The sequence below is a fragment of the Rhipicephalus sanguineus genome, chromosome 10 (assembly GCF_013339695.2).
Source record: "Rhipicephalus sanguineus isolate Rsan-2018 chromosome 10, BIME_Rsan_1.4, whole genome shotgun sequence".
Lineage (NCBI taxonomy): Eukaryota > Metazoa > Arthropoda > Arachnida > Ixodida > Ixodidae > Rhipicephalus > Rhipicephalus sanguineus.
This window is the reverse complement of record NC_051185.1, coordinates 7338129-7364556: the sequence shown is the minus strand read 5'-3', so window position 1 is coordinate 7364556 and position 26428 is coordinate 7338129. Positions and strand designations below refer to the sequence as shown.

The window sequence follows — 26428 nt, the reverse complement described above, 5'->3', positions numbered from 1 at the left end:
TTCAGTGTCCGTATAACAGCACATTTAATTCATGACAAGTAGAAACAGCTCTAAAGAAAATTACATCAGAAAGGGACAGACAAGGCTGGTTAGATGATAAAGAAAATGACATCAGAGAGGGACATACAAGGCTCGATAGATAAGGAAAATGGCATCAGAAAGAGACAGAATAGGCTGGTTAGACGATAAAGAAAATGACATAAGAAAGGGACATACAAGGCTGGATAGATCATAAGGAAAATGACATCAGAAAGAGACAGAATAGGCTGGTTAGATGATAAAGAAAATGACATAAGAAAGGGACATACAAGGCTGGTTAGATGATAAGGAAAATGACATCAGAAAGAGACAGAATAGGCTGGTTAGATGATAAAGAAAATGACATAAGAAAGGGGCATACAAGGCTGGATAGATGATAAGGAAAATGACATCAGAAAGGGGCAGACCAAGGCTGGTTAGATAAGGAAACTGAAATCAGACAGGGACAGACAAGGCTGGACAGATAAAGAAAATGACATCACAAAGGGACAGAAAAGGCTGGTTAGATGATCGATTGGTGCAAGTTTACATTTTGGCTATACTTCTGAAAGCAAGCTATTCTCAGTGATTGACTAGAAATTAAGGAAATGTTGTGTGTCATATGTATTAGTTCAGGAACTGCTGCTCCTAAAGAACCACAGCTATTTTTCAGAAGGATCATTCAGAACAGTTATCACATTCACAATTCTCTCTCTCGATTCCGATATGTGTTAGGCCTTGCATATTTGAAAGGAACAAATATTCAGCAACTTCTAATAGCGATTTCTGTAATTGAATGTCAATCTAAGAGCATGGACTATTCGATTAATGTTTGACATTTCGAATATTCGCACACGCCTTCTATATTTGTAATGTAGCATTTCAACAGTCCCACAACACACTTTTCAGTGCTTATGCGAGCATCGGCAACTGTTGACAAAAGCGAAATTCCTGAACAAAAGTATGAAAAAAACCCATAAACTGTGCGCTGTGCATTGCAGGCTGTGCAAAGTGCTGAGGTGAAGCGATGCTGTATGGTGAAACTTGAGGCAAGAACAGCAGCAGCGCCAGTACTCCCAGGGTGACGCTTGGGATTAACAATGGATCTGCCCGTAAAAGAAAAACCGACACCAAGTCTGTAGCGGAACGCCAGTTCTTTATTTTCTTCCAGCAAAATAACACAACTTGTTTCAATCGTGCCGTCTCTCACAAAGCTCAAAATACAGATCTGCAAAATGATGTACACCACGTCACATATTAAAAGTGGACACATAGTTACCTACCACACAGCAGACATCATTGGCGCACAAAGGACGTGGGATGGAACAAAAATAAATCTAAAAAGAAGGCGCGACGTCGTGTACACCTACTACTAGGCGAGAAAGGTACTCCAATATGAAACAGCTGACTCACAACACATGCACACAGAAGAAAATATGAGATTCGGCAAAAACAAAAACGAATGAGATTCGTCAGCCTCTCAGTGCGAATACCGTTGCGTACCCAACTGGACAGCGTGACATCACAGCTGCCCGTTGCACCACGAGGCCCGGCCAAATGAGCCAGGAGTGCATATATGAGAAACGTAATATATATGTATAAAAAAAAGATGCCAGCAACACTGTAGCCTTCAATGTCGCTCGTGAACAGATGCCCTACGTGACAACTTGCTCTTAAGTTTCGCTTAGGCAGTGAGAAAAAATGTCATAGCTGCTTGCCCTGCGCATTTGCACTGGATGGCATGGGTGCTGCTTCGTACTTCTACCGCATTTGATGTCCGTTAGGCACAAGTTATTCACTTCGGCGCCTTTAACAGTTTACATTCACTACCTTCTGAGCATCTGAATGAAATTCGTTTGACTCCACATGAACAAACAGTTGTAGAGAGCACCTGTGTCACAGCACAGAGCTTAGGAATGTTGTCTGATCCTGGTACTTGCGCAATCACGCCACTTCTAACCAATGATCTTGCTCGGCATGTGCTAGGTTCAGCTGCCTTTAGAGGTAGGTGACTGTAGATGTCCAGCTGAGCTGGTAGATACCTGAACTTTAAAAAAGCCTCACATGTGCTTTAATACCTCGGGAAACTGCCACACGTTAATAATACACAATGTAATAGTAATAGCTAGTAATACACTATAGCAGGCAGGCAACCAGATGCCTCATCTGCCCACCTTTTGTCCGACGTTAATAACAAAGCCGTGCTGACACCTTTTTGTTCGACTTGAATAAAAGTGAGACTGTTATGCTGCAAACCTGCAGTCGTCAGAAGCACTGACGTTTAAAAATTCGGTTATCTTGCAAACACCTTGCAATGAGATTCCCTGTCCTCAGATCTTGACCTCTTCACGACAAAAAGTAGTGTAACGTTACGGCCTTATCGGCATGACGATCAGCTTGCGGTGGACAGCCGAAGCATACACCCAAGCTGCCTTAGGTCGGATTCACGCGGCCATCAACTGCTCCAGCACGGCATTGTCGTCCGTCACGATGCAACGTTCTATCACCCTCGTCTCTTCAAAAACAAGACAACAGCGATGTTGAGAGCATCAGATAACGACAATGCCGTTATTTCGGCAAACCAATGAGAAAATGTCTCGTGACGGACACCAATGCCTTCGCGACGACGTGATGGAGCGTGACGGCTGCACGAGTCGGGCCTTACCCTTCCCCTCCCGTAGTTCCCTCCCGAGCAATGAATAAGGACGACACAACGGCACTGGTAGGCCTTCCTCAAAGCTCCGGGCACAGAGGAACCGAGATCAGCTAGCATAAGAGCAGCTGCCTTCTTGCAATATGTTTTTGTGTTTGTGGTGCCATCTAAAAACATGAAAAACGCACGTTACACTATGTACAAACTAAAAATAGCGCAGATAGCCTCTCAAAGACGATAAAAGACTCGTAAAAGAAAAAAAAAACGGGACGTGGAAAGGAACACAGTAGGCCTATCTAGAGAAGACTCTATAATGGAATGTGCACTGCAAGAGGCTGAAGCCCGGGTCTGTGCTTGGGCCCCCCCCTTCCATCAACCACACCTCTCTTCGGGGCCTTGTGACCGCGGAGGACGGTAACTCTCTTCCGTGCTGGGGGCCCGCGCAAGGTTGCCGGCAACAGCGCGGAAAAGCCAACCAGCAGCGCGCTGCACTCCCCCACTGGCTGCACCCCGTACCACACGCAGCGCACACCCGGCTACTTTACGTAACCCCTCAAGTTCTCGACACTGGTTTTTCTTGAGGTGCACTTTCGATGCGCTCCGAAGGTGTAGCAAACTTTTCGAGGTGAACACACTTTTACAACCTTTTGAAATACAACATGCCAAGACAATCGGCACTTATCCTGCACACACTTCCTTAAATTATCGTTGCACGCCTGATCATTTTTCACCAGGATCACCATATGGATGTGTCCATACTGCTCGCGACTTGAAAGTACCGGAAGCACATCTTTAAAAAGAAAGTGCTTGAGAGTTAGATTACGATTATTGTTTATAGAGACAACATAACATAAAAAAGGAGTACACTTTCTTTCTGAGAGTGCCGTTCTAGCTCACAGTAATCAAGTCAGCATGAGCCATTTTTTTTACATGTACCTGTCCAACACATACCACGTACCTGTCCATAAAGCTATCCATGTACAGGTAGATGGTGACAGGAGTGCGACTCAATGTACCACCGGACACCCAGTGTCACTGCGAAAGAACCTCAAGGATCTCGACAAATGTCATCATAAGACAAGACTACACCACGAAAAAGTGCTCAACAGCATTCGTTACTCTTGCAGACGTTGCATTTCCTTCTGCCGGTGCACGTGCCCAGCGTTTTCCAATCACTAGCACTTAAGAGGAGCAGAGGAAATGCTGTATGTTCCTGAAACGCTAAAAGTACACGCCTAAAAGAAATAAGACTAAAAGTGTTTAACACAACCTACGATATCGCGGCACAGTGACGATCCCTAAAAATCGCGCCCGAACGCCAACTTTACGAAGTTACCCTAAAGGATGTCCCGGTTGTCGAGAATCACTTGGCTATGCCAAAGGCAGTGATGCAATAATGCCCACAAAATTGAGGGCTGACAGATTGGCTGCAGCGTTTAACGCCTTTCTCAACCTTGCTCGGCTGCGATTCGAGACGGCAGGCAGGGTCGGAATGGGTGCAGCCAGTGGAGAGAGAGATAGCGGGAGAGCAAAGCCAGAGAGCTTTCAGACAAATGTGGCCAACGCCGAAGGGGACGTGGTCTCGGGCGGCCGTTGCTGTTGCAGTTGCTGCTGCTGTCGGCGCTTGGGTCCGTACTCGCCAATGAAGGAGCCGTCCTCGCCAAACTGGCCCGGGTCGCCCTCTCCATACTCCGCCATGCTGTCGCTATCGCTCTCCTTGGTGCTAGAGTGCAGCGAAGTTCGGCTGCCACGCACTGGTGCCTGCTGGGCACTGGAAGGCAAATGAAGACAACCTTGAGACCAGGCCATATCTGTTGCTGTTCATTTGCAGTCGTTACTGTTCGTATACAGTCACTGACTGACGGCTTATTCGGACATGGTCATTTATTTCGACACCTTCGCGGCACCACCACTCGTCCCATTCAAGTAATGTGATATCGCGACCGAAAATTCGGATGCCCCAGAGTGCGCAGTTCGATTTTTTAGACCCTGGCTGGCTGATCGGGTGTGTCGTGGAACGCCATGACCAGCTGTCAGCAATGTTCACAATATTTTTGCTAAGTTGCCAGCACTGTACGGTTGCACTGGCTATGGATGGAGGTCGCGCCAGTGTCAAAATACATGCAGCAATTACATTTGCCAATCTTGAAGGCTACGTTTGTTGGCTACGCATAATGGCTGTCTTTGGCTTTAGCCAGTCAAGTATCCAATGAATGTCTACTACGGCCAAACCACAGGCCAAACCAAGCCATGCTCAGAGTCAGCTGGGTGTGGCATTTGAGGGTTAGCATTGTTTGAGCGGTTTGCGTTATCAGTTGTTTCTGTGGCTAGGCCCAATGTGTGTCTTGTGCTCTTGTTTGTAGCTTGGTGTGCGAGGCCTGATCTGCTGAAATGGCTCCGTTGCCACCCGTTCGATCGGCGCCCTTAGGACTAATGAAGAAACGCGGCAACTACAAGACACTGACAATGGCCGAAAAAGCAGCGATCATTCATGAGGTGGAAAGCGGCCGATTTCAATCCGAAGTTGCTTGGTAGTTTTCGCCGAGTTGGACTACAGAGAGATTGTCTGTCAGGTTCTCAAACCAGCACAGGTGGACAGTGATTCTGATGATGTCACGCCACCCACACCCCAGCCATCAAATGAGGATTTAGCGTAGGCCATAACAGTGCTCTTGTCGACCTACAGCGATGGCCAAACACTGGTTGAAATACAGACCGACTTGGCCGCGTATAAGCGTGCATGTGTGCAGATGTGCACTGACAAGTTTTTCCGGCCCACTGGGCCAATAAAGGTGCTTTTTTCCTGGTGAATCCTTTCTTTGAACTCTATTATTCGAACTTTTCGGAGGTTACCGCCATGTCCGTATAAACGGTCAACGACTGTAATATAGAATATAAGCTACGAAAGGGGTAATTGACAACCATCCGTTTGTAGCATCAAGCCACAAGAAAGAAAAGCTTCTAGCTGAAGAAACATTCACCTGGTACGAGGATCGAACCAAATTGTAATATTCTGTGTCCATGTGCTTCGAGTTGTTGACTAATTCCCCTTCGTGCTACCTACTGCTAGCATCCTGGTTAGCTCAATTGGTAGAGCAACAGCCCTGAAAAAGCGCTGGTCCAGGGTTTGATCCCGGACCAGGGCGAAGTTTTTCTTCAACTGGAAGCTTTCCTTTCTAAGAAATACCTGTGGATTTCCAAGTAGCTTCGTGCTACTAATGGGTGGTTGTCAATTACCCCTTTCATAACCCTTCTAACACCTTGTGGGATTCCGCTGAATCCATTCGGAATATAAGCTGTAACAAACACAACACTGGCATCAACTTCAACGCATGTGACATGCTCTTGTGCTGATCGGTATAACAGCCATACTAGACTCAAATCTTAAGTCATTGCCAAGCACATGCATGTACAGTCATGAGGAACTGGAATATTGCAGCAGCGTAAGAAGAAGCACATTTATGATGGACGTTTAGAGGAGGCAGAATGGCAATGTGGTATAGCTGCAAGTGACTACAGTAACACCTCGTTAATTCAGAAAGTCGTGTGGCAGTGAAAAGCCCATCTGACAAGACACGTGCAGGTATAATGTGGCTGTACCGAGAAGGGAGTTGTGAGATAAGAGCTGCAGCTGCCACACTGCTTTTGTGCAAAATAAGAACAGGATTTGCAGATTACTTCAATAACTAAATGTGTGTTAATGCAGTAAGAATTTGTTTATTGTGTACTCGATACCCTCAATAACTTGAAATTCAGACAATTTTTTCGTTCTCACAAAATGCGAACTACCAAGGCTTTACTGTTCCTCAAGGGCGCTGGCTCAAGCTTGTCAAAACTCGAAGACTGGTTCGTGGTCAATAAGAATCATTCTGAGTACATTAAGTGCAAAAACAGTGACAATATGCAGATGACACGCTGACCTCTGATACATTAACATTGGTCTCAACCCTACAAATTCTGCTGAGGGCTGAAACGCATACGGTGATCCATACATTCATTGCCCAATGTCCTAATGAAGTACTTTCACAGCAAAGCAGTTGTTAGTGCACACTCTGGTGAACTTGTACATGCATCATCCGAATCCAAAGAATGCCACAAAATACTGAAACACAAGGGACATATAATGCGGCAGAGCTGAGCACGCGTTTGTTTGCATGTTGACATACCAAATGCAGAGTAAACCAGCCACGGCTGCACATCATGTGGTAAATTAATGGATCGCAGAGGTGAGGAACACTCACGGCTTAGTGTACTCGTGGAAGCCACCGTCATAGTCAAGGTCACGACCCTGAGCCACTTCCTTGTCGTGGACTGAATACTTGCCACCACGGTTACGCTTCACCAGGCACACAAGGATGAGAAGCAGCAGAAGCAGGGCCAGTGCACACATCATGCCAATGAACCAAGCTGCACCGGCCACAGCGTCAGGACTGCCTGGCGCCCGGATGGCTGCAAATGCATGTGCACAGGGCATCACTACAAGCAAGAACTGAGGCATGAAGTGCCACTGCAGTTCTACAGGTCAGGGGACAATGTAAGATGCTATAAACATGAGTCGCCTAGCTTCAGAAACAGTTCTGACAGATGGAACAACCTTTCCAGGCATGTACAGTAGAATCTCGTTAAACGAAAACTGAAGGGACCAGGAAAATATGTTCCGTTTAACAGCAGTTTCGCTTAATGAAAGATGAACAGGGGTGTGGAAGTCAAGTATGAAACCAATCATATTAGAAGCAGTTGTTCCATTTAGGCAGTGATTCCATGTAAGAGGTTTCCATTTACTGAGAGTCTACCGTAGTTATTTCTGACGATCACTTTCTTAAAACTCATTTTCAAAATTTTATCAGCTTTTCTTTACTTCTTTGTGTTGCATTTAATGCGGCATATGTATGCCACTGTGCTGTAATAGTATTTGCTGTCATTTTTTTTCTGCTAGTACTTCATTATGTATACTTGTAAGACCGCTCTCCTCTTCAATGCCTTTGGCTCCTGAGGATAATTAAATGAATACATAAATAAAGGATGTGGTTTTCTGCATGCAAAGTTGCAACTGGTTGTCAGCTCATTTCAACTGCATCATTTTGAAGTCGGCCATATGCCGGATCCATCGCATCCGTCCTATTATTCTGGGAAGAAGGTTTTCAAAGTGGTAACAAGGCATGGCTAGAACAATGTACATTACACTTGGGTGGCAAGTGATAACACCTGCTCTCTATTTTTTCCTCCAAATACAGTTAGAAGTCTCGTAAAACTTGTTGCTGGGCCAGATGGTGAATAGTTAAATATAGGAAAGCGGCGCAACACGCGACAAAGACGTAGACGAGGGAACAAGGGCATTGTATTTGTTCCCTCGTCTATGTCTTTGACCCGTGTTACGCCGCTTTCCTATATTTACAGGTAGAAGCTCAAGAAAGAGCAATACCATATAGGTGTATGCGAAAAACATGCTCTTTAAGCATAACAAGTTAATCTTTGCACATGGCACATGGCTGCAAATGCATGCACACAGGGCATCACTACATTCAAGAGGGTCACAAGTCCCATCGTCAAAACCCTTCCTGCAGCAACACTTCTTGTTCAGTGGATTCTCATCACATTATCTGACAGGTTTTTTTTCTTTCTTTCTTTCTTTTTCAGATCACAAAAGTTATGTACACTTTACAACGAGGTTATTGCAGAACTTAACATTTTCACACAATGGGATTCTGTGGACCCAGTGACCTTCCTCGGCCTCTCATGACATCCTCCAACCTTGTGCCAATTTCGTTTGCTATTTATTTTCAATACCGTTACTCACTCAATAGAGGAACAATAATCCATCACATCACCACTGAAGAAACAAGATCCGCAATAGCACTGAACTACTGAAATGTAATGCCGCGCCTTATTCTCATTACTTTTACAGCTGTAATGAAGTGCAACTGCCACTGCAGCTGAAACTTCTGCAAACGTACACCTAGCAAGTCCTCCAGTTTAGACTTCCTCGATTTGTGAAGGTTTGCAACTGTACTGAAGTGCAACTGTAACTGCAACTTCTGCAAATGTACACCTACCAAGTCCTCCAGTTTCGACTTCCTCGATTCGCGAAGGTCGTTGGTGTTTTCCATCAACGGCAATGACGCGCATCTCGTACAGGGCGCCTGTCTCCAGGCCCTTGACCAGGATGTTGTCCTCGTTCTTCTCCACCATGGTGGTCTCCCACGTCTCGTCACCCTTGCGCCGGTACTGAACATAGAAGTGGCTGCCCGGGTGGCCTGCCATGGCTGGCAACCATGTCACCTGCACATAACATTAGCCTACTTAACGGGTACCTATACCAATCTTTAAAGCCAAGTTTACTCTGCCATACAAATCTCCCCTATACAGAGATGGCTCTGAGCAAGTGGGAAGCTCAGTCAATGCTCCTCAGACACTTTATTTTGATTTTAAAGCCAACTTTCCCATGGCTCACACACTCAGATTGATGTTAGTGTGTTGTCAGGCTACAGTACCGATGCTGGTGACTTCATACGCAAGTATGCCTAGTTGCAATGACATCAGGTGCCAAAAAATACAAAACGGCTGCCTGTGCATCACCAAAACAGCCACAGAGCGAAGCATCCCTGGAAACGTCACGATATCTTGTGCAAGCACGTGACGAGAAGCTCATATTCTGTCGTGCCGGCAGGGTACAGAAGGAACCGAAAGTAGTTTTTTAGTTTTTATGAACACAATGTAATTGATTTTTCAGGGCACACTCACACTTACCAGCACATTTTCTAGGCCCAAAAACAGCATTGGAAAAACACAAGAAACAGCATTGGAAAACCTTCGTCGCAGTATCCCTTAACATGAAATTTCTGGCCGTTGAAGCCATCAACGTATCATCGCAGGAATAAAAACATTACTATACAAACCCAGTTCAGACTGTCGTATCATTAAATATCATGGGGCACTAAAACACAGCCTGATCTGGTACAAACAACTTCCATCTCCTGAGTTTGACCTTTGAAGTCCTCGGCCGTATCACTGCTATCAAAATAATCGGGGCCCAAATCAACCAAACGTAAGGTCTTACGTGACCCTTGTCAACAAGGACCAATTCCCACTGAAACTGTACTAGTCAGCAGTACTGACTATTTAAAGATGTGGATCTCTACAAGTAGCATGGAACAAACGCATTAAACAGAACGTGCTGGGTTTTCTTCAGTCAGATTTTTCATCTTAGTTGTACATTCTGTTTCAAAATCAATATTGCCATCCTTTGTGACAACTATATGTTTATTGTAATGACTTTTCATGCACCGGCTAAACATTCATTAATATTCTAGGGTATTACACGTCAAAACTACATGATTACGAGGCATGCCATATTGGGGACCGGATTCCTATCACCTGGAGTTCCTTATCATGCACATAAATCCAAGTACAAAGGAGTTCTTCCACTTTGTCCCAATGAAATGTGGCTGCCGTTGCCAGGAATCGAGGCAGTGTCCTAGAGCTTGGCAACACCACAGCTTAATTGCCGATACCACTCTGGGTAAAACAACATTTCAACACGTGTACACACCATATTTTCCACCCGACTGCTTGCTACAAAGGGCAAGACACTAATATTTATCATCATGAAAAGTTACTTCCAGTGTGCCCGAGCATGACTTGTACACACCTGGGCCTTGACTAAGTTTAGTACTGAACACATGGTCTGGACCGGCACAGGCTTAGTAACATGGGCCTGGGCCAGGCTTCATAAAGCAGACTTGGGCTGGGCCTGGGCCAAATTTTTTTTATTCGGCCTAGGTCCAGCCCAGCTCCAAGCATATTATTCAAAACACAAATATTTCGGAATTACGCAGCTGGTTTCCGAACGTCTGCAGCCTGACTTACATCCTGTAGGCATCACTATGCCTTCAAATGAAATACAGTCAACTGCCGATTTTTCGGACTCCCTAGGGACCGCAAAATCGTCCGAAAAATCGGGCAGTCCGAAAAATCAAATTCATGCTTTTTTTATTTAGCTGAAGCGGTCAAATCGCCCCAGCCACGTCTGAAATAGCTTTAATGCCTCCCAGTACAATTATCAGGCATTTTGGTGCGCGCCCAGGCTCTCGCAAATACATTCGGTACCTGCCGCGAACCCCGCTTAACTACGTACGTGCCAACCGCCACTTCTGCATCTCGTGATGAGCGCCGCTGATAACAGCAAAGCGCGGAATAGATTACGGCTATCTCGCATGAACGCTGTCAAATGTTCACCTTTAAGCGTTTGTAAACGATGACGCGGAACACAATGACTGTGGCGGAAGAGCGGACGACTCGTCCGGCTTTCTCTGATGCTTGTGCGCATGTAAACGATGTGCACACACATCGCCGATACGCAGCATTTGCTGCCGTGTGAAGCCGATCGTTTCTAGTTGTGTGCAGCACATCGCCAACTAAGCTGACGCTGTCACTTTACTGTTGCTCTATCGTACGCACGCATTTATCATGAAAGGGTTCGTGATGCGCACTTAGTTCCTGACCGCACACGGGCGCGGCAATGACGAGTTGGTTTCGTCCGCGAAGGCAACACGTCTATGCGGCGCACTTAGCGGTCTCGCACAAAGACGCAGCAGGAATGGCGGCGCGGCGTATTTGGGTTCTCGCCTATTAAATGCGTGCAGTACGCATGCAACTGCGCTAGGCCACCTGCACTACCGAGCAGTTAACTGAAGATGCTTATCGTAAAGGTTGTCAGCGATTGAGCCGTACTGGCGCGTTTGCCAGCCGCCGCCATCACGCCTCCTTGCATTTCCGCTGCTTATCCGTAACATCGCCGCACGGCGCCGCGATAGCGGCCCCTTTGAATTTCTGGTCTGCTTCACCCCATAACACTTCGGCATTGCGGCAAAGCTGACTTTCGGACTCTGCTACTGTCTCAAACAGATCGACTCGCGAAAGCGCTGGTTCGAACCTACGAGATAATAGACGCGGCAGAGGTGGGGGCTTCAAATAATGCCTTTCGGACCTGCAATTTGGGCAGAAAGTCCGAAAAATCGGACGCGGAATAGCTTCAGCGTCCGAAATTTCGGGCGTTCTAATACATTGAAGTCTATGGGGCTGGTGACGGTGCCGCGAAAGCGTCCGAATTTTCGAGCATGTCCGGAAAATCGGGCGTCCGAAAAATCGGCAGTCGACTGTAAGATTCACCATAGTTGCACGTCATCATTGAACACAATGACACTACTTTAATATGAAGCGACACATAACAACCTGCCAGCATTGATTTTACCTGCACAGCTGCATGTCCATCGCGGTCTGGCAGGTAGGCCCAGGTAAAGTCCGGCATATCCGGGACACGTTCGGACTCATCTGCCGTCTCCAGCTCGATGAAGTTGGGATCACCTTGACCTTGCGCAGTAGCTGCATGGATGGTAATACGGTACTTTGTGCGTGGCTTGAGACCCGCCAGTTTGGCACGTGACTCCAGGGGGTCACGCACAGGTGGCTGCCGCTCCATTTTGGGCCCAAGCTGGGTGCCGCGAACCTCCTCGTAGTAGATGTGGTAACCCGTCAGCACACCGTTGGTCTCCAGAGGACGCTTCCAGAGCAAGTAGATGCCCGTCGAGCCCATCGGGATACCCTCGAACGAAGCGACGGGTCCTGGAACGCCCTCAGGCGTCGAGAACTCTATGCTGTCCGATGGGGGACCATTGTACATGTCGTTGAACACCAGGACGTGAACGAGGTTGCGCGAGAATGGCCGGAACAGACTGACTGTCGCCGTCGTCACGTTCGCCGGAACCACCACTTCCCGCAGCTTCTCCTCGCCTTCGTCGGGGGTCCACGTCTGGATCTTGTAACCACGGAAGTGGCCCCGCACCGATTCGGGACTGACAGGACTCCAGGTGAAGTTGGCTGTGCGGGCGTCGACGACATTGGCCAGCTTGAAGTCCTGAGGAGCGGCCAAGGGTACATTCTCGCCTGAGTATCCGATCACTTCAGTGGCTGCCGTGTGCGCCTGGCCGCGCCGGTTGTGGGCCTCGACCTTGATGCGGTATGGCTTGAATGTGGGTTGGCCGTACTCGACGTGTCGGTTTTGTTTCCAGTCCTCGATGATGCGAGAGTTCCAGGTTGCGTCGGGGATATCGTCGCGCTTCCACAGCACCTTGTAGAAGAAGCCCGGTGCGTTGTGCTCTATGGGGGGCATGGGTGTCCAAGTGATGAGCAGATTGTCGAAGCGGTCCCCGCGGCCCATGACGCGGTCTGGGTTTTTGTGTGGCACGTCTTCAGGAGTCGTGCACCTCGACGATGCCCCTGAGGGCAGCGAGGGCCCGATCTTGTTGCGAGCCACCACCCGGAACGTGTAGTTTGCCCAGGGACTCATGGACACCTTGAACTTGGTGTCGGGGGCGGGTATGTTCACAAAGGCGTCCTCCCAGGTGTCGGGGCTGAAGGAGGTGTTGTACTGAATGGAGTAGGACAGGATTGGAGCTCGCCGATCTCCGGTCGGCTTCCACTCCACGAGAGCCATAAGGCCGTCACAGTCGATTTTGACCATCTGTGGCGGATTGGGCACATCTGCAAGATTCGTGAGAAAGCACAATGCGGCAAGTTTTTGTCAGAAACATGATATCAGAAGCATGTCAAAAACAAGCCCTTGTTTCTTTATTTTGATGTGATCGGGTTTCACCCAGAAGAACTGTTAGCACCGCTCAGTGCAGACTGCATAGCAATGTTTGGGAAGCTTTGCGATTGTTTCAGATTGTTCAGTTAACCTTACGCACAGGATGCGACTAGCCCCAGTTTATTCGAGAGCTTATGCGATCACCAGCGATAGCGCTGGAAGGTTAGATCACTAATATATAAAAGACAACGCGTTCCGCCGATAACCAGATTACCGACGGCCGACGACTGTGATCACCACTGTCAGTGTACGGCGTGACTTGTTTGTACTTTGCATTTTCATTTCATGGGCACAAGTTTGTCCAACAAAGCCTTTCATCTTAACCGACTGTATTTGCTTTCTTCATTGTCCCACCCACGTGACAGTATGCTACAGGTAGCCCAGTCGAAAAAGGCTATACGTCGGTATTGTTTATGGACAAACTTGTGAAGAAACGCACGTCAGTCTCATGCATGCTGTAGAACAGAGACTGCAATCAATGAAATCGTAGAGGGAGCAAACTTTTGAATGTTTTTATCCATTATGCATACAAATATGCATGAAAGAGAATGGAAGAAGGAAGATGTCCTAAGTTTTGTGTGCACACAAAGCACATGGGAAGAGAGACAGGGCGTGCAAACACAGACACAAGAGAGAAGTCAAGACACCACGGCGTTTGTGGTGTCTTGACTTTTATCTTGTGTCCATGTTTGTACGCCCTGTCTATTTAACATGAATATACTTACCAACTAGCTGAGCTCTCTGTTATTCTAAGCACATGGGTTCATATCATGTATTAGCCAGAAAGGTGTTGAATAGCAGCCTTGATGGTTACGTTTATGAACCTATGTACAGGACTGTCGCTCAATCGGTACAGTACACAAGTTAACGTTGGGGGATCATAACCAACTGACCGTGAGTCAGCCTTGCTTCCCTTTTTAATTTCAAATCTAAGTGTATAAACTGATCCGCAGTTAAATCTGTCATACATTTTCATTAGCTTCAGTGACTGCTGGGTTTGATTGTAGCCACTGCTTAATGTCACTGCTTGCCTAATTATTACAGTAATAACCAGTGGCCATGCAGGAAAAGTCACCCATATGGCCACTGTTACCGACTTTAGGCATCCAGCTTTCTGCAAACTTCTCTCTCGTTTAAAATCATTCTGGGAGAAACAAGACCCAAAGAACAGCTTTTTGGCAGGAACGGGACATTTGAAGGGTGGCGAACACATACTTTCAAAAGGTTCACTTCGAATTATTATTTGCTTTGATACTCCTTCTTTTCCGGCAGCCTCTCTCCAACTCATGGTACAGTTTTAATTTATTGCGCACATTTCACTTCACTGTCACGATTTTATCAGTAGAACCCCGCTGATACGTTTTTGAAGGGACTGTAGGAAATAAACGTAAGAGACGGGAAACGTAAGAGCCGAAAAACAGGAAAAACGGCAAAAAATTTAGTGGTACAGAATTTTATTTCAATTCTTACGAGCAGCTCGAAAATTGGCGCGCTCAGCCGCGATCTAGTCGATGGATAGAAACGCGGAGCTTAGGACGGCCTCATCCACAGAAATGTAATCAACGTATGTGATTTTTTTAACACCAACAGCTGTAGGCATGAAAGAACTAAACACACGCAATCACGACCGGCGCGGCGAGTCCGACCGCGAACCGCACGCACGACCATGCGAGCTCCAACCAGCTCGAACTCCTCCCGTTTTCCGACAAATAACGATGATGATGAGTCTACGCCAACGCGATGGCAGAAGTGAATGCCAATCTCGAAGGCCTTGCTTTCGCAAGCAATTACGTCATACACGCCATGTTTGTGCAATACAAATCTCAGAGGCTATGCTTTTGCCAATAGTAAATGCCAATCTCGAAGGCCTTGCTTTCGCGAGCAGTTACGTCATAGACGCCATCTTTGCAATTCGAATCTCGAAGGCCATGCTTTTGTTTGCATCAATTGAAAGATTCTGTTGCTTGCCCCTCTCATGCGGCTAATATTACGGTCAAACGAGGCCAAGCTGCGTGAAAATGCACCATGGCCGCTCTCTCTGGTAGTCACTCGGTCGGCTCCGGGCGCACTTCGTGACGTATCATACGGGAACGGTCCGACAGTTACGATGTAACAGCGGGGTTCCCAATACATTGTATCCTATGGGAGCTATGCCGGGACCGGCGGAAAATGACGTAACAGCCGGGAAAACGCAGCAGTGAGGAACGTAACAGCGGGGTTCTACTGTATGTACTTTACTCTCTTTTAGTGCATAAGAATTTTGGCCCATATATAGCCACCTTAAACTACCATTGATCGCACACTATATCATGCCTTGTTGCTCTTTAGCCATCACTGGCCCATGTGCCATAAAGCATTATATGTAATCGTGATCATCATTCTGGCAGTCTCCGCGACAATTCAACCACATTAAAAATGACGCCTACGATATTCCTGGTGATTACACCACTTTCAAAGCCACCAGGCACACAGGAAATGTGGTGAGCACTCACCCTGGACGGTGAGGGTGGCCTGTGCCCGATCGCTGTCGAGCTCGGTGCGGGCGACGCAGGTGTAGATGCCTGAGTCGAGCTCGATGGTGCGCGTGATGGTGAGCGAGTTGTCACCCGCCTGCACCATACGTGCATCTGCCTCTGGATCCACAGGCTGGCCGTTAAAGAGCCACTCGATCTTGAGCTCCAGGCTCGGATCTGCTTCCGCGTTGCACCGGAAGGTTGCACTCTTGTCTGCTGCCACCTGCATGAAGGAATGGGACCCACTGACACACGACCACGAGGGAGCGCGGTAAGCGAGAGGCGTACCGTAATATCAAGTGTTTTCATGTTTTCATATATTGTATCAATCTGTGCTATCATTTTACAACCACTTACAGTACTGTTGCCTATTATGATGTATGTTTTCTTTGTCACTCTTATCTCTTTGTAAATGCAGACTTGTGCAAACTTTCTGTCCAGTGGTTGTTTTCTGCTCTGTGCCTACTGTTGACATGTAAGGATGGCGAGGCCTGTCAAGCGGTGTAAAATTCGCTGCTTTTTTGTTGCCATCCCCAGTTTGTATGTACAAAATGAAATAATGAGTTGACTGATTGAATGATATCTTGGAAATTGAGCAATGTTGGCAGCCACCTTTTCGTAGCACTTATATAAAAAGAAACGCATACTATGCCCTGGCCCAATGGACAGAAAAAAGTCTACAACCAGTGCTGCAGCCGAAAACTACAAAAACGCTCTGTCTTCTTTTCAAGAAGCCAAAGCTGGGCTTTGGAAATTGAAGAAGGCTAGGGCAGCATCATCCAAAAGCTGCGAAGGTGACTATCCTGCAACTTATGCTGATAACTTTCACATGAAACTTGCAAGTTAGTGAAAATGATACTTTGCACTGCAGTGTGTAAGAACAAGTAAAAAAAATGATGAGAGCATTTTTTAGTGGACTTTACCTTCAGGGTCGGTTTTTATGAAAGAGATCGGAGTTCAAGCAGAAGAAAAGATAAAATGTAACTAAGGAATAATCAAATGCATAATCTACACGTCACATGTGAAGTGCATTTCCAATGTGCAGCCAGTGACAGTGCCGACATCAACATTTTGGGGTGTTCAAGCCATATCACACTCAATGTGACAGGTAATCCCCAGGTGATGTTGAGTTTCATAGACTGTGTGTGCATGATATAGCTAAGAGTAAGCTAAGTGGTGCCACCTGGAGCCATGATGGTAGATACAGGATACTCCGTACTGTTAGTCTCCTATTACTCAGGCGTGGAAAGACCATAAGCCACTATGTAGCTTTTACAATGTCCCCTAATATGGCCCCAAGAAACAGGGCTGCTACAGCCATCTACAATGTTCGTGGACATCATGCACCTTCACTATTGGTTTGGACCAACTTCTAACTAAGAACTCACATACAAATTGTCAAATAGTTATTGCATCTGTCATGCCCAGCTATCTCTCCTGTGCAAAACAACCTAAGTATGAACTGCAGTAGGGTACAGATCTGGGCTTGTTGGTTCATGATTACAAGTTGAAAAACAGCAGAGAAAGGACAGTGTTGTGGCCTGTGTCCTTTCTTCATCCTGCCTTTTAGCGCAGTTTTTCTACTCGTGAACATAAGTATATTATATGAGCATACCTAAGCCTACAGTAGAATGATGGGCTCCACAAGAGACCTTCATTTATTGCTATTTTGCAGCAGCTAAACCTGTTCAATGCCATAAAGCTTCCTAATCATATCACACCATTTAAACCTCTAACAGTCTGAACTGCCATCTGCAATCCCTAGACAATGACTCTGTGGCCACAAAGGACTGCCAATTACCTGTTCTGCTGATTTCACGATGCAAGCATTAAAAGCAAAATTCGAGGAATCAGCTCAGTTACCTCATAATTCTCTGGTGGCTGTGTGATGAGTGTCTTGCCTTTGACCTCTAGTGACCCAGATGCCGAAGCGTCACCGAATTTGTTGCTGGCATAGCAGGTATACTCTCCTTGGTCGGTGACTAGCAGGTCATCGATCTGTAGATCACCCGAGTCGAGAACACGGTATCGGCCTCCGGTCAGTTCCTGAGCTTCCTTCATCCACTTCACTTCGGGTCGCGGTGCCCCAAACACACGGCACCGCAGGGTCACCCTCGATGTTACCACGGCCAGCGTGAGCTGTTCGGGTGCTTCCGTGATGGTCGGTGGAAGTGCTGTGAAGAAAGCACAATGACAGTGGCAGAACTTCATCATCAGCAGCAGCATGACTATGCCCACTGCAGCACAAAGGCCTCTCCCATCTTTCGCCAATCAACCCAGTGCTGTGGTTGTTACGGCCACATTATCCCCGCAAACTTCTTAACCTCATCTGCCCACCTAACCTCTTGCCTCTTCCTCACGCGCTTGCCTTCTCTTGAAATCCAGTCTGTTACTCTAGTGGTTATGACCAGTGGTTATCTTGCCTACGCGCTACATGCCCTGCCCATGCCCATTTCTTCTTGATTTCGACTAAGATGTTCTTAACACCCGTTTGTTCCCTGGCCCACGCTGCTCTCTTCTTATCCCTTCATGGCAGAATTTACCCTTACCAATTAATGTTTGTCTTGAAAATCAGCCAGTAAAACTACCGAGTGGAGGCTACTTGTATGATATTGTGTGTAAACAGTCTCCAGTGTAATTGCAACGAAATGTTGGACTGTGGAAAAATGCAAAATTCAGATGGCACAGATACTGAGCAAGCTTCCTGAGAAATTATACACTTGAGGCACGAGCGGATGTACTATGAAGAGAGAGCAAAAGTGTGCTGTTTTTACATCACAAACACGCTTGGTTAGAAGTTGATGCGTGTTCAGTAATACCAAAACACGCTTGGTTAGAAGTTGATGCGTGTTCAGTAATACCAAGTTCTTTGTCCATGCCATTTCTTACACCAACTTACTTACATATGGCACTAATTCCCCACAACTACAACATCTAAGCTACAAAGCAGGTTTTAGAATATTTGTTATATAGGCCACATAGCATTAACAGTAAACATCAGCAGACAAAAGTGCTTACTTTTCTTATGCTAGTAATATGTCTACTGACCAAATTAGCACTCGTGCATGTCTGTTGTCGCTTTGTTTACCATTAAGGCTGTATCTCCTAAGTTTTGAAGATGACGGACTCTTTGTATCATCCAAACAAGACAAAAACAGCTATGAATCTTTTAAATGTGGCTGTAAGTATGCAAGATACATCGACAGCAGAATACTGCAAAACAGGTTTTCATTAAAGCACCTGTGGCAGAACTGCAGATGGCTCAAAGAAATGCAGTTCAAGAGAAGAAAGCAATTTTGTTCAGAACTAGCCAGAATCAAAGACAGGCAGAAAGGTGTGCCAGTGGAACTGAAATCATCGAAACTGGAATTGAAGTAGGTTTACAGATAATATGTCTGCCACTTGATGCAAGTATAGGAGGTAATAATGAGTTTCATCACATTACTATGCAGCAAAACTACCTGCACACGCTCACTCTACGCATGTCAAGCTAATAAGAATGATCATTCAAATTTAGAATTTGTCAACAGCAGACAGCTTCTCTCAACACAACAGCAGAAGGCAGAACGAAAGTATGCCGGCACATACCCAGCACGTTGAGGTAGAAGTCCCGGAAGGCATATCCATGAGGATTGGAGGCGTTACACTGGTAGACAGCTGTGTCACGCTTGGTAAGTGCCTCAATGGTAAGCAAGGGACCCTCGACTTTGCGGCGTGGGTTTGGCTCGGCCTTTTCTACAGGCACGCCGTTCACGAACCACTGCAGCTTAGGCTCGGGTATGCCCGTTGCTGCGCACTCAAAGCTGACGCTTTCTTCTTCGGCTGCATTGGTGTTGTCCGGCACCCGCAGCCAGTAGGGTGCCGCCTCCACTTTGACGTGCATTGCGTGCGTCTGAGCCACACCCACTCCGTTGTTGGCTTGGCACTCGTACGTGCCTTCGTCTTCGAAGCTCACCGAGCGGATTTCCAGCGTCTTGCCGTAGTTGGAGTAGGTGAAGCGCCGCGACGTGGGGTTCGCACCCCGCTTGGACCACGAGATCTGGGGCAATGGTGTGCCGCCGTAGATGCAGTAGAGCTTGAGCTCGTGGCCACGAAGTGCAACGAGGTTCGGGGGCGACAGGTATTGCTTCACGGGCGCGTGCTCGGCCTTTCCCGCACTCGATGTCGGCTCGACCTTCAGCTGGATTTTGTTGCCGATTTTGTACTCGCGCCTGAACACCGACGTGGCACTGCACGTGTACACGGCATCCGAAAGCGCGTCGCCCAGTTCGACACGCGAGAAGTGCAAGTCACCCTCGGGATCGGCGGTGATGCGTGACGAGTTGACGTTGCGGAGTGCACCGCTCGAGTACTGTATGAGCCAGAAGATATTTGGGCGCGGATAGCCCGTGGGAGGGTTACAGTCGAGCGACAGTGGGTCACCTTCCACCACGTAGACTTCTTTCGTGGTCTCCTCTGCAAAGTTGTTCAGTTCAGCCTTGCGCAGGAACACGGAGTTCGACACGGACGTGCCGTGAAGGTTGGTTGCGCGGCACTGGTACAGTCCTTCGTCCACGTCGTCGGGCTTGGTGAAAACGAGCGTGCCACGGCGGGGCTGTTGTGAGATTCGCTTGTCGTACGAGACGTAGTCGAACTCCTTGTTGTTCTTGGTCCACTCGTAGGTTGGCTCTGGGTGGCCCTGAGCTTCACACTCGAGCAGGAATGGCTTGTCCAACTCGTCTTGAGATTGCGACACCTGGTATAGCTGCTCGTGCTTGGGCTGTTTCACCATTGTGGGAGGAGAGGGCACCACCGCACCCACCACCGCTGCACCCAGCAGCAGCAGCAGTGCTGGCACAAGCGCCATCCCTGAGCAAGAAATTCACAGCGTCAAAATACGTTCCAAAGAGGAATTTTCATGCTGATGATTAAAACAATCTGGGTTTTCCATCTGATTGTGCAGAGTACCACAGAGGGCACAATGAACAATCAGAACCTGGAGTTCCTTAACATGCACCCCAAAACACAATACACAAGCGTTCTTGCATTTAAAGGAGTACTGACACGATTTTGAGACATCGCAAAAAGGACATTTTCCGTTTCCTTGGTATGCAGTGTGAACGCTGTCCACACACCGGTGTCAGAGAACACGTATAAAATATTTTAATTTGACTTTGAAGTTTTCGTCGTTGAGCATCTGCAAGCCAGCCCCACTGCAATGGACATTATCCCGACGAGTCAAGACAGTTCCCCCGAGTTTGCGAGTTATGCGTCCTGCATGCAGCCTAAATCGCAGAAATCACTGTTAGGGTCACTGGACGACAGTTCACTCATCGTTATTTATGTGCACCACGAGCAGATGACGGATTTGCCACTAGTATGTCTTGAGTTTCTGTATCCCCGTGACGTCATACTGATATGAAACATCACTGAGAAGCCGCCCCCTTGATATTGCCACATACGTTTCTTATCATTTCTTTCGCTTTATTCGGTTTTTCGCCCACAAAGGCTGTCAGCAACGCTCAGCGCAAACCGCGCCTCATCGTTCCAGAAGCTTCGAGGTTATTGTAGATCATTTTGTTAAGAATGCGCGCAAGACGCGAACACTCAAGCTTATTCTAGAGATTGCGCAACAACCACCGATATCGCTAGAAAGTTTGATATAGCCTGTATAAAAGCCGACGTGTGATGTCACATCGGCTTGACCGCTTGTGAGTTGATCGACGGTCGACGCTCTGTTCGCCGCTATCAGTGTATTGCTGTAGCCTTCAGTTTCTCGGCCACAAGTTCGGCCTAATAAAGAGTTTCATCTCGACGTGCTGACTGCTGCCTTCGTTGTCACGACCACGTGACAATATCGAAACCTAAGGTGTCTTTTTAAGTTAGCGGTAATTAAAATATATACGATGCGTTCCCAGGCACCACAATACTCTAGCTTTCTCGACAAGAGCATTTTTATTTAGAGCAACAATCCGAAAATTTTTTAAATTCTTGTCAGTACTCCTTTAAAGGGACGCTAGGGAGAAAAACGATTGTTGTCGTATTAGTAAATTACACTTTCCCAATTCCAAAATCACTATGCTTGCCGCGAGCAGATGCTTGGTAAGCGAGGAAACTAGGAGAGAGAAAATGCGGGTGGCGACACCACTTTGAAATTACCGCACCAAACACTGTAACGTCATAGATTTTTACAGCACCCCAGGTGGTCGAAATTCCCGGAGCCCTCCACTACGGCGTCTCTCATAATCATATCGTGGTTTTGGGACGTTAAACCCCAGATATTATTATTAAATTTTTACAGCATCTACTAGGTCCTATGTAGTTCCTAATCAGTAAAGAGGAAGCACAGTGTCCTCTCAGGGGACCATAGACTTTACATACCAAGTTTCAGGAAACTTTCTTGAGCGGATGTCAGCAAGATACGAAAAATACACTTTGAAATCCATGACATCACACGTGGAGATTTCGACGCAAAATTTAAAAAAGAAACTTTGACCTTGATGTTCTCTGCTATTAATAAACTTGTGATGGTGAAATTAATGTTCTTAGACTTCTCGGAGTACAATTTATCAATCTAAGCCATAAAGAAAATGCAGCGCAATGACACGAGGAGAAAAAGCAGACAAGTACCACAGACAGGCACAAAATTTCAACTAAACCTCACTGGAATAAACCAGGATATTTATAACAGAAAGAAGAAGAACAGATATTACGATTGTGATGTCACAAAACCTCTGGAGCAACAGAAAGGCAATCTCTTTATCAGCAAGTGCCACTGATGTGCAGCTAGTGCCTTCGCCCCATGCAATGTAAAAGCCTCGAAAATCTCCCTCTAAACTATCCCCGAAACATGCAAGAAACTCAGACATAAAATTTCGTTGAAAGTTTATGCCTGTCTGTTGCCCACGTCTTCTTTTTACCCTCATGTTTTCGCGCCGCCTTTAAGTATGTTAGAAGTGGAAATGTCATGCCGATGATTTAAAAAATCCGAGTTTTCCATCTGATTGTGCAATGCACCTTAGTGGGCCCACTGCACAAGTGTTCTTGCACCTAACTCCATCAGAAAAGAAATAAGCTAGGATTAAACTCAGGAGCACACACTCAGCATTCAATGTCATCGCCACAGGGGGTGTCATTAAAATATATAAATAAGCATTCTATGTCTAATATCGGTATCACGTACGACACTTTTGGTCACGACTAAGCCTTGAAAGGATAAACTTTTTTTTACTTCTACTTTCTTCCTTCCGCAAGATGTGGGAGCCAATAGACGCAAGCCAGTCGTGATCAAGAAACTCTATTCTGATAGGGCTTGATTGCGATTGAAAGTGCATAGTATGACACCAATATTAAACATGGTAACATGGAGCTTGGCTGCAGGCAACCTAATTGCACAAAGGGGTGGTAGATGACTGTACCATACTATTGCTGTATGGCAAGACAGTCAGAGAAGTATAAAGAGTGTCCCAATGAAGGAAAAAGAGGATGGGTGTTTGCAGCCTAGCCTCGCATAAAAAAGATGAACACGAATGTGTGGTGTATTTTCTTTCAGACACATCCCCCATATTTGCATTGTGTTACTTTTAATACCTTACAAAACCACAACTGCTAGCAATAATTTCATTTTTCAGGTGAAGCCCTACTAAGAAGACACTGAGATCGGGCTAGTTGGTACTGATCCATATTTTCAAGCGCGAAGGACACGTTACACAAACGAGGCACACGGGACACGGAAGCCCTACTAAATGGCTTAAGTCACTTCAAGTTTCAGCTCCAATTTCCTAACAAATCTGCCTTCACTGAACATTCATCTGTCAAACAGCATGGCACAATGTCACAAGATGACACAACAGTCAAAACAAGAAATCTTCTTTAACAAGAAAGAAATGCATATTCAAGTGAGCACTTAAACACACGAAGTTGAAATATGATCTCCCTGACCATTAAGAGAAAGCATGAAGAAACAAACACATACACGCACTGTAAACATGAAACACATGAAAGGGGGACGTTGAGATCTCCACCAGCCTGTGTTATTACTGTACAACGACACTTTGGGCAATCGGTGCGCTCTGCTTGCTTTCGCAGTTGTATGCAAAAAGGCCTTCGGGCGCAATGTGTTAGAGAGAGATTTGACTTGTTCGAACAGATTTCTTTAAAAACGAGCTTAAAATTTCCGTGCATAAAATAACACTGGTGTCACACGGTGCACTGCTGATTGCGATTAAGCTCGATCGAGGTCAAATTTCTCAACAGCAATTGGCTTTTTCTGCAGCTAGAATAAAGCAGCCAATCACGCTAATGAAATTCGATCTAGATCAGGTCCGATCGCGACTAGAAGTGGCTCTGTTCCATGTGTTCATTGTGTTATGTGAACTCCCAAGCGAGTCCAGTCATCGCTGCACTTTCAGAATGAGAATTAAGGCGGGCAAGCAAGCGCAGCAGGCAGCACACGATAGATCAGTGCGCTATGCGAATCCTCGATTGGAAGGAGTGGGGGGTAAAGGGTTCGATCACCGTTACACTTAAGCTTTACAACTAAAGCAGGAGAGACAGTTAGAAGCGTACGCTAAGACAACAGCAAACACACAAGTCCACCCGTCTTGGAAACGCCCGTCTTTGTAACTAGAGCTCGATCGATCGCAGACTAAACCGGTCTCGAAGGGCAGCTGCACACACGCCGAAGGGATACATTGAACGTGCAACCATCATTACAGACTATCGGATACCGGCGCGTACAATCCGGACGGGACGCGCGCGTTGTGATCGCGACCCCTCGTACAGCCAGTACTCGACGCTAATTATAGTGTCACGTAATTCTTCCAAATATGCTGACAAGGACGCTGTCGCACGTTTCAATCAACGATTCACTTCCGGCTCGGTTTCGCAGCACCCGGAAAGCGCGGGGCAAGAATGAAGGCACGCGGGTGCGAGCGCTGACATCGTATATATACTGATGTCACATGCACTTTACATCGGGATCGAGTTTCTTGATCGCGGAAGGGTGGGATGCCAATCGCGGTCGTGAAATTTGGCCCCGATCGAGGCTCGATCGCGATCGAAAGTGCCCGAGTAACACCTGTATAAATGGCCCGGTCTTGTTACGCCCGATGTCCGCGACAGTGACCGTTTTTTTCGTAGTTTCACATGGCCGAGAGAGCGATCAGGAGCTGAATCGAGTTGTTCGGCCACGCACTGCCGGCGATCCGAGCCGAACAATCGCACAACCGAGGCGTCATTTAGAAAGCATGCCGTTGCGATAACGCACTTTTCACGAGACAGCTCGCCGCAGGATAGGAAACATCATGAACGGGACAGACGAATGAGCGGCATCAGCCAGCGTGACACGGGGTCAACTCGCTACAAGCGACCAGAGGGAGGCCCATCGCGTACAGGCAGGGCCACGCCCCGAGCACTGCTCGCTACTCGTCCGGACAACGCACCGGCAGGGTCGCGTACGCCTCATCAGGAGCACGGCTATCGCTGCATCGCGGAAGGGATCAAACACCGGCACCACGAAACCCTTGCAGCCACTGATTCCCACGAACGACCGAGGGGCGCCCGGGGAACTAGGCCTAAGCGATACAGCCTCGTTTGGTTGCACCGGTCGCGACAGCCCGGATCCCGTTCGTGCGGTTATGAAGTGTGCTTCGGTGAACGAGGAAATGAAAAGGGGTCGGACCTAGCTTGAACCTGGGAGTGCCCGGTCCCGGAGACCTTGCGGGCGCTCTCCTCGACGGTCCACAGCACACACACTCAAGCACACACACACTCAGGCCGACGACAACTTCCGAACGGTCGGCGTCCCCCTTGACACACACAGAATCGTTGCCAGCGAAACGCGGGCAACACGCACATACACACACCTTCTTTCGCGCGCTGCCGTGGGAACAAACGCACGCACAACAACGCGGGCGAGACCGGTGACGTATACAACCAAGAATCGGTGACATCACGCAAAACAAAGGGCGGTGCCGTTGCGCATGCGCTCTTTGCTCCGTTAGCGTAGCAAAAACTGTGTAGTAGGTCAAATAGAAATGGGAAAATGGCCATTTGAACGGAGCCAACTTCCGCTAGGCGGCTAGGCGCTGCTATCGCAACGTGTGCTTCTTTTCGTTAATAATGGGTCATGGTACTAGCGAAATAGGAGACGGGGACGAGATGAAGAAACACGGGACCAAGCTTCTTCATCTCGTCCCCGTCTCCTATTTCGCTAGTACCATGACCAATTATTCTCGAAACCAACTAGCCCAACTTTCCGCCTTAGCTTTTCGTTACCTATTTGTACGGCACGATGAGTAGTGGTAATGACTTGGCAAATCTATCAGGGGCGTAGCCAAGGGGTAGTCAACCCCCCCCGAAAATTTTCAATTTTGCTTACACATACAAACGCACGCACGAACATACATAAAGTATGGTTGACACCCCCCCCCCCCGAAAAAAATTCTGGCTATGCCCCTGAAATCTATCGAACATTCAAGGGTACGTGCGAGTTCGTTGTACGTAATTTGCGATAATCCATCTTCGTAGTGCAAGAATTGGCAACAATTTGGCTGTCAAATAGCATTTGACAGCTAAATCAACAAACTGCAGCTTGAACCTGCAATCCAAGCAGGGGCG

At 47.2% G+C, this 26428-nt stretch overlaps 1 protein-coding gene across 2 annotated transcripts; it reads right to left on the bottom strand.

The window, feature by feature from the left end:
* Positions 1–1153: 1153 nt before the first annotated feature.
* On the bottom strand, positions 1154–25739 carry LOC119406936 (neuroglian). Of its 2 annotated transcripts, none has more exons than XM_049419623.1 (8): positions 25675–25739; positions 19418–20677; positions 17693–18003; positions 15809–16052; positions 11922–13210; positions 8725–8950; positions 6913–7120; positions 1154–4442 (listed from the first exon to the last, which is right to left on the bottom strand). In XM_049419623.1, exons 2-8 carry the CDS (start codon positions 20673–20675, stop codon positions 4217–4219), a joined length of 3762 nt encoding a protein of 1253 aa, XP_049275580.1. In that variant the 5' UTR covers positions 20676–20677; positions 25675–25739; the 3' UTR covers positions 1154–4216. The 2 variants fall into 2 exon arrangements, with proteins under 2 accessions (XP_049275580.1, XP_037529652.1); XM_037673724.2 differs by having other exon boundaries at positions 25491–25676.
* Between the last annotated feature and the right edge of the window lie 689 nt (positions 25740–26428).